The sequence below is a fragment of the Nestor notabilis genome, unplaced genomic scaffold (assembly GCF_000696875.1).
Source record: "Nestor notabilis isolate BGI_N333 unplaced genomic scaffold, ASM69687v1 scaffold11615, whole genome shotgun sequence".
Classification (NCBI taxonomy): domain Eukaryota; kingdom Metazoa; phylum Chordata; class Aves; order Psittaciformes; family Psittacidae; genus Nestor; species Nestor notabilis.
In genome coordinates, this window is record NW_009928872.1 from 14556 (window position 1) to 23466 (window position 8911).

Genomic DNA, 8911 nt, shown 5'->3' on the forward strand with positions numbered 1-8911 from the left:
TTTCTCATGCTCCCCACCCCACCTAGTGTTAGAGTACTACTGTAGCCCTCCTTGCTCTGCTCTCCTACAAGCCTTTTGAACATAAACCTGGTGACTAGTCCAGTGGCTTGTTCAGGGGGATTCCCACTGGTGCCCTGGTGAGCTTGGGTCACCATGTGAACTTCACTACTGTCTGTAAACGTCCATGGAAGATGTGCCTTCTGTTGGTCTGATCATATGCCTTATTTTCCATTTGTTTCTATTTCTGGACTCTTCTTTTTGTTATCTTTGCTCCTCCTTCTCTCTGCCCAGTCTCCTCTCAACTAAACAACCCATCCTTAATTACTTCTTATGCATTTGTCCTAGTTTTGCTGCTGTTGCCTAGGCAATATGGGTCCTGGATGATAGTATTCATATGGTTACGTAGCTGGAGGTGGCCTTGCAAGGTTCCACTCTCCAAAAGGTACCCAAAACTCCCTTTCAGTTATCAGGTTCATCCTGACTGCGTATTAATGACCCTCTGCAGTTGGCAAGACAAACCATTTTACTTTACCTGTGATTCTCCTCCTTAGTTATTAAGCCTAAGCATTTTCTTATCTTATAGACAGACAGCCTGCATACCAGAGTAAGGATTTTTTTTTTTCCTCGCTTTATTCCTGTGCTTACACACCATCCTGCTTTTAGATGTTTAAAATTATTGGGCAGTCGCCTGGTTTTGTACAGAGGCTTTAGTTGGCTATGAGCCCCTGTGTTCCAGTGGGACCTCTTGCTCACATCAGCCTGCCTCAAGGCCCTCCTCAAGCTAACTAATTTGGGCACTCTGTGCTGCCATGCTTGGAGGCAGTGTGGCATGTGGCTGTACTGGGGAGGAAATGTGCCAGGGTAGGTGTCACCAGACCCTAGTGATCTGCCATCTCACCATCACTACTCTTGTGAGCAGCTGCTTGGCTCTCCACAGGGAACTGAACAGTTGTACTGTGGAACTAGTTGAGATCCATATGAAAAGGGAGAAGAAATGTGAACCTTGGAGGTTTTTGTAGCTTTATGCTGTTATCTCTGTTTTCCACCCTGTTACTGCTGTGCTCTGATTACATTTAAATGGCGAGCTGCTGGCTTCGTTATGCACAGGAAGTAGAATGCCCAATTATCAAAGGCAAGGGTGAAAACATTCCAAACACAGATGTCTGAACAGGGAGAAGTGGGTGGCTAGTGCTGAGTACACATCTGCTTCAAAAGAAGAACTCTGATCAGGGCTTCTGTCATTGCCACAGCTGCAAATCTGAGGAGGAGGTGAGCTGGCTTTTCCAGCACTGGTTTGTAAGAACAGAGCTATCCATCATTCACCATCAGGCAGATCTGTGTGGGTGCACATCCAGGAGCTGATAAGCATTTGCTCATGTCCTGTGGGCTCCCTATCTAATGCTGCTCAGGAGGCCCAAAGGAGGCCTGAGAAATGTGTTCAGGGATGGAAAACGGGCTGTGCATAGACCTCTTGAGTGGGACTTTTCCTAGGCATGGGCTTAACAGTGACTTTCTTCTATTTAAGATCAATGGATCTGTCCAGATGGAGTGTGCACTGCTGTACACCTTCCTGGAGGTATCCCCTGACTGTAAGTTCAGAGAGCAACTGCATTCCCTGCAAAATAAGCAGTTTCAGTGGCAATATTGCTGCTGCTATGACGATGCAGAACTTCAGACCGATGGCAATCGGAGCGGGCATATGCAGAATGGTGAGCCAGGTGAGTGCTCTCTCCTCCTTCATTCCTCATGATCTCTGGAGGTGGTGGTGTTTACCCTTTTCCTATCTTTGCTGCTGGTCTGGTTTGGAGGAGTGATGTTTTCTTCACAGAGAAACTTCAGTGTGGCAGCTGGTGGTGGTATTGGTTGGGAGTTTAACACTTGGGATAAGACAGCTAGTGCTTAGCACTCTATCTCCTCATGCATTTCTAGAGCACACGTCACCCTGGGGTTTGTCTGTAGCACATCAGACAGTGCCACAAAGCTGGTACTGGTGATAGCTGTCCTCAAGGAGCATGATATTAAGCATTTTAAGTTAGGCCTCACACTGCTCCTTGGGCAGTGTCAGTATTAGGGCTAGGATTTTGGAACAACTTTTGTTCTGGTAGTGGGTGAATCCCTTTCTGCTCTACCAGTGTGGTAGAAACTGATGCTCAAATAGTGCTATGCCTGCTTCACTAGTGATCTGCAGGATAGCTGTTGTGTCTTGCCCAGGATGTGTCAGCTGGCACATTGATCTCAACCTATGCAGGGTGAGGAGGAAGTGCTAGAGTAAATAGCCCTCCCTCATGCAAAAATGCATAGGTTTTGTGCCCCAAGTGACAGTGGGAAGCTTTGCCAAAAGGATATGGGACAGGAGTAATGGTTTTTAACTAAAGGAGGGATAGATTCAGATTAGATGTAAGGAAGAATTACTTTATGAGGGTGATGAAACACCGGAACAGGTTGCCCAGAGAGGTGGTGGGTGCCCTATCTGTGGAAACATTCAAGGTCAGGTTGGATGGGGCTGTGAGCAATCAGATCTATTTGAAGATGTCCCTGCTTACTGCAGGGTGAGGTTGGACTAGATGACTTTTAAAGGTCACTTGCAACCCAAACTATTCTATGAGATGGTGCTTAAGAGACTGTAGTCCTTCTGACAGTAGTCACTTGAAAAGAAGTCATGCGTTCTCTCTTCCCCTCTAGGCAGGTGGTGTCTGTAGCTGTCCTGTGCAAACTTCAGTTGGAGATGTTCTAACCTCCTCTGTGGTGTGTTTGAGGCAGGGTGAGGCTGCACTCCACCTAAACTACAGATAAAAACTGCTTGCACACTGTCTCTGGTAACCAAGTTAACTGCACACAAGGGAGTTACAGTGTGTATAGCTGTTCTGAATGCACTGACTGGGGGGGTTGGGAAGGAGGTTTTATTGGATATGGGCAAAAAGCTGACCTGCACTGAACCTTATCTGGCTGCAGCCTGTGAACTAAATCCTGATGTATGTGTTGGCAGTGTCTGACCCTCAGGTACATGACGAAGTTGTCCGGATCATTGCTGCTCAGCTTGCTGAGATTGGAGACCAGTTTGATAAAGAAATCAAAGCAAGAGTAGTAAATGATCTAGTGCAGCACTTTCTGAATGAGAATCTCTCGAGAGAGGTGAGTGAAAAGCAGCCTGGCTAGCAGTTCCCCTTTTAGATGATGTGCATCCTTCCTGCTGTGACAAAGAATTTGCAAGTTTGCTGCTTCAGTCTTTGCGAGTTTGCTGAGGCAGTCATTGCAGTTGTTGCTGAATCTTAAAATTCAGCCCAAGCACTTACTTACCTTTGAAGATTTGTTAGGGGTCATGCTGTATCCTGTGGCAGCTGTGACCCTGCAAATTGGGTTCCGTGGGCTCATCTCCTTTCTGCAGATGGTGAAATAAAGGCAGTTGTGGAGGAGGACTGACTTTCAGAGGCATTTTGTCCTCATCTTGTTTGACCACTGGCTTATGTTTTGAAAATCAACCATCTGGTTAAGGCTTAGTATTTGTCCTTAAGGTCTTTGGACTTTGATGCTGAGTCCCTCATGTCTGCTGCTTGTTATGTGGGTAAAAATTGAGCAGTTTTAGTGCCAGAAGCTTGGGTTGTGCTTCTTAGTGAGCACTGAAAAGACAGCAAGTAGTGAGACCCTCTTCTAGTGCCATAACTGTTTAGCTTGGGGGCTGTCAGCATTGGGAGCAGCAGTGGGTTTTGGCCAGGGAGGGTGACCTGCTAAGGAGGCCTCTCTAGGTGGCAGCTTCACCTCTGTGATGCAGTTGCTCTTCCACCTATAGATGTGATGTAGTCCCTGGCCCAGCATCTCATGTGTCTCGCTGCTCTGCAAGGGAAGTAGTTTGAGGTCCCTTGTGTTAGACATCCCTCTTATTTTTAAAGATTGGGTCCACAACTGCATCAAGAGTCACGGTTTGTTTCTGCAGAGCTGTTTGCATCTTTAAGATAACTGTGGCTTTCTGGCTTGTATGGCTTTCTCTGCCTGTCATGAGGTTTCCTATGCTCTACAAGCTAATGCTATCTTTGAATTGAGGGTCCACCTTCTTGCTGAAAAGTCAGGATTTAATGACTTACAACAATCTTCTGTGTGTGGTTTTGTGTGTGCGTTCTAGGTGTTTTCTACTAGGGTTTATCACCTGCACAGACTTAATTGCAGCACAGTCTGACTATTCCCCACTCCTGCTGTTTTGTTCTCCATCCAGCTAAGTTTCAGGCCCTCAAATTTACTGTCTAACCTTTCAGTCTTTGATAAGGCTGAGACAAACTGAACTTCTGACCAGGTGGACCTTGCTTTTCCACATGAGTAGTGTAGCTGACTGCGTGCATATGCATATTGTCTCTCTTGGGAAACTGATCTTGAGCAAGGCAGTGTTTGTTGCATGCTTGTACACCTTTCCAAGCTCCTTCCTGCATGAAGGCTTTTCTGTGAAACTTGCTTTGCCTTCTTGCCAATCCCTGTCTGAGCTTGTACCCCTAGTCTTCACTGTTGAGAGTGGGTTACCCTTTCCCAGGAGCCCCAGGATTCCGGTGCCACTTCAAGTCTTGGCAGGCCAGGTACAAACCCTGGGGAGGAGGAGGGCTGCTGCACCTGGAGTGTGTAAGGTGCTATCCAAGTTTTCCAGTGGTATGCGTGTTGTGTCCCTTTCTTTTTGTCTTGGGTCAGAGATGGTGTTCCAGGGATCAAAGGATTCCGGGTGGAGAAGGAACTTAAGCCACACATATACACACCGAAACTACTGGAAAGTTTATTACAAACTCTAAAACAGATGTAAACCCCAGAGACTAATCCCAAACCAGAAAGAGAGCTAAACGCTCCAAAAGAACAGATTAGGCACAGTTCTTACCAACCTACACATTTGTTCAATGACCAGGAGGCCAGCTCCAAGGTGCATTGATAGCAAACAGGGTGGTAGGCACTACTTGGCGGGCATCCCCGCGGAGGTGATGTCGGCCATAAAGGATCAGTCTCCCACGTCCTCTTCTCTCCTCCCTCCTTTCCTCTTCTCTACTCCCGATCTTTCTCGAACCCCGGGCCTTTTATATCCCTAAAAGTGCTAACTCATCCCAAAGCAGGGGCCAGACTGCGTCCGGAGGAGTGGCCCTGCTGGCTTCCTTTTCCCCAGCACGTTCATCCTGATGCAGGGGGTCAGCCTGTGCCAGGAGGAGTGGCCCTGCCGGCTCCCCACCGTGCACCCCCACTCCAGGTGATCGGGGATGGTCCACCATGGACCAAGTTTTACCATGTTAGACCCATCCAACACAGATGGTCATCCTTATTGCAGTCCAGGATGTGTAACAGGCAGGTGGCTGTGCCTGGGAGGAAGGGGAGCAGCATCCTGTGGGGTGCTGGAACAAACACATTAGTTACCAGCACAGTGCTGGCGGGCTCACTTGAGACCCTTTCTCCCTTCCTTCCATACAGGAGATAACCCGGCACATGTCAGAGGCAGTGGAAGAGCTTGCACGAGCCATCCCTTCAGACATGGAACGGGAGAAAGCCGTGTTGGTGCTAGCAATGGTCTTAACTAAAAAAATTGCCAATACAATGCCCTTCCTTCTGCCTCGTGTCTTTAGCACCACTGTGAACTACATCAGCCAGCAGCTCCACAACTACGTTGCCAGAATGGTGAGTGCTGGGAAAGGCAGTCCCTGTGTGCTGAGGGAGGAAGGCTGGAGGGGGTCATGTCACAGCTTCTGTTTGCCCCACTCTCACAGCAGCCAGTGAACAGAGAGCATTTATTCGGTAGAGCAGAGGAAAGAGATGTGATTGCTCCTCTTCTCCCTGCAGTGTCTTCAGGAAGCTATGCCCTTCAGACTCAGGTTAATCATGTCCACAGGGAAGGAAAGCCTGACCACACGCATGGTGGCTGCATTTCCCAAATGTCTTGGGCCTGAGGTCTCTGCTTGTGGCCTGCCTAGAGCTTGGCACAATTGGATGGGATAAGGAGCTGCCCCTGAGAAACAGCATCAGAGGAACACAGAAATGGCAGCTACATTCTGGTTCTCTGTTGGAGCCACAGCATAGGTGGGAGACTGAAAAGCCAGCAGTCTGGCCAGGGTGGAGGCTAGGGCATTTGACCCCAGCTTCAGTAACTAACCTACCAGGGAAAGGGAGAGGACATGTACATGAAGACATACTAAGATGATATGATACTTGAGAGCAGTCAGGGCTGTGATCCTGCCACCCTGGGGAGCAGTGGTGACCCAGCTGTGGGGTCCTGCAGGTCTGTGGGGTACCCCTATGCTGCAGCCTTGCCATAGTGTTGGCAGCAACCCACAGAGGGGCCCAGCTCACCCTGTGTCATGAGACCAGGCAGCTGCCTCCTACAGCACCCCAGTTCTTTGCCAAACGCAGTGTCACATGAGGTGTCACTGAGCACTGTCCTCAGCTTAGTTCAAGGTTGCTGAGTTACCACAGGAGCTGGTCGCTAGTGTCATTCTGGCCCTCATGCTGCCTCACATGGAGAGCTAGGCAGGGAGGGCAGGCAAAGGGCTGCTGGCTGTCCACCACTACAAGTGTAGTGGCATGAGGAGGAGAACAGAGGTGGGCACCAGGCACTGTTCCCCTGGGACTGCTGGCCCCATTAGCACAGGGAAGGGGGTCTGAGGGGTGGTGGCAGCACAGCAGGTGGCAGAGGTGAGGCACAGTTGGTGGCACTGGGGACATGCCGGGGCTTATGCTGCCCTCCTGGGGAGCTGCCTGGCTCCTCGGGCTGGTGGCTGGGCATGGGATGGCTCTCCAGCCGCTCTGCTGTTAACACTGGTTCTGTTTCTCTGTCCCCAGATGCGCGAGTGAGCTCTCCAGCCCTCCATGTGGAGAATGTGCATTCCTGAAGACTTTTTACTTCATGTATGCCAATCACTTTCTGCTTTTACATGAGATACAGCCGTGAAAGGAAAGGCAGAGCTTCAGTAGGTAGGCTTTTGTAGACTAGCACAGCACTGACAGTAGCGCCAGCTCTGCCATGCCTGTAAGGAGTAGTGCTTGCCCTCTCTCATCTTACAGTAGGGTGTTTTCTTTTATTTCTTAGCAGTAGCAGACTTCATGCAGACCCTGGCTTGTGCTTCTAGAGGAAATACTGTGGGCCCAGAGCCTGCCCTCTCAGTAGGCTTGTTTTCTAATCAGCTGTGGCATTTTGCTTAGTTGTTCTCTTCCCAGCCCTGCTCCTGGTGCTGCAGCTGAGCCATGAGTGTTAACTGTTCCCAGGAAGGCCTCAGGCTGTAGAATGGGTGGTTTATCAGTACAGGTCATGGAGGGGGAGGAAAAACAATCAGGTTTATTAGCTCAGTGGGGAGCTGGCAGCAAGAGGGAACAACCCTAAAGGAGGTGCTGAGCCAGGGAAGGCTGAAGCAAAGGTACTTCTGTATCAGTCACCATAAACCTGTGCTTGCTTGAAAAGTCAAATGAGAAACCAAAGGGCAGGGGTATGTACAGGGCAAAACCTGCTGGGGAATGCAATCTGGATATGCTTGAGGAAAGGTGTGTTAGCTTTAGAACATCCTGCTATGAAGAGAAAGAAGGTATCAGCCTTGGGTCAGGAAGAATCAGTGGCATCTCTTGCGAGTGTATTGCAGTCACATCTCAGGTTCAACAAACTTGGACTCAGGTTGTTTGATACATACCTGTCATCACACACATGGTGGCAAGGGCTTCACCTGTGATCCAGCTGCCTCAAATTTTGTAATGTTGTAAATATTTTGTAGGGGTTTTAACTTAAATAAAATTGTCAGTTCTCATGGCAGTACAGCTCTTAATTTCAGTTTACACCTGGATTTATTTTTGGTGGTGGTAAGTCTTTTGCGCAAGCACTCATGGCATTCCTCTCATTTACTACTGCTTATGGCAGAACTCTGCCTCTGGCCTTGTGTAAGTAAAACCACCTTTCTTCTTCCTTTTGGTGCTTGCACTGGAACAGGGAGGGGAGAAGAAAAGCACAGAAGTAGTTTACACGTGGTTTTTGAAAACTGTACCATTTATTAAAGTGCAACCTGGGGGCATGGTCTTACAGCAGTGTCCCATTAGCAGAGGGGAAAAAAGGTACATACCCCTTCACTTAAACTGAATGTAGAGCAATGAAGCTGGAAAGAACTATTAAAGGTGGAAACACTTTTATTAACCAAATGGCACAAGAAGCTTCAGCCAGTTTTCCCCAAGAGGGCTGCACCTGCATATTAAGAGGAACAATATGACCAGTTCCTTGGATAATGGGTGACTTGAAGATCAGTCAGGGTCTCTTCCCTCAGACAGGCCTCTCCAGAACAGAATCTGGCATCCCTGCAAGTCCATGACTATGCTTACACCCAGCTGAAGCCTAGTAGAAGATAGCCCCTAACATGCATGCTTCAGTGTCAGTCCCATTAGTCTTTGCTACTTAACAAAGCAAGTGGCATAGTTTTGGTCTGAGTGGGTTTTAGCTTTACACTCAAATAAAAGCTTGTATTGTAAGTTAAAAATGGGGACAGGGCCCCCTAAGGGTATAGCAGTAAGATGCATCCTCTGCAGCTTATTCTGTCCAAACCAATAGTAGTGTTCCTTCCCTCCCCTGCAGATACTGCAGGGAGATCAGAAGCAGCTTCCACTGGAAGCTAACTGTAGCTCCCTCGCTTCTACAGTATAACCATAGGCCTCTTGCTTGGAGGAAGCCAGTCAGCCTACCTAAGAGACCAAGAGAGGGTCAGCTCCAAGTAGGAAAAAAGTGATAAAGTGATTTAACTTAAGGAGGTGCATCTGGGCCATGTGGTGGTGTGGTTCCCCTGGGCTCACCCTGTCCAAGCTGGTGCCATTCCCCATGCTCCAGCTGAGCACACCAGTTGGGAGGTCAGTTCAGCAGCCACACACACACTGAGTGCTGCTGTCCAGAGCCAGCCCTGCAGCCCCTGCTCTCTATGGGCCCAAAAACCTGGGC

The 8911-nt window shown here is 48.8% G+C and overlaps 1 protein-coding gene across 1 annotated transcript; it reads left to right on the forward strand.

The window, feature by feature from the left end:
- Window positions 1-1543: 1543 nt before the first annotated feature.
- BID (BH3 interacting domain death agonist) lies at window positions 1544-6801 on the forward strand. The gene is made up of 4 exons (XM_010014727.1): window positions 1544-1718; window positions 2987-3132; window positions 5428-5631; window positions 6790-6801. Exons 1-4 carry the CDS (start codon window positions 1544-1546, stop codon window positions 6799-6801), a joined length of 537 nt encoding a protein of 178 aa, XP_010013029.1.
- Window positions 6802-8911: the final 2110 nt, after the last annotated feature.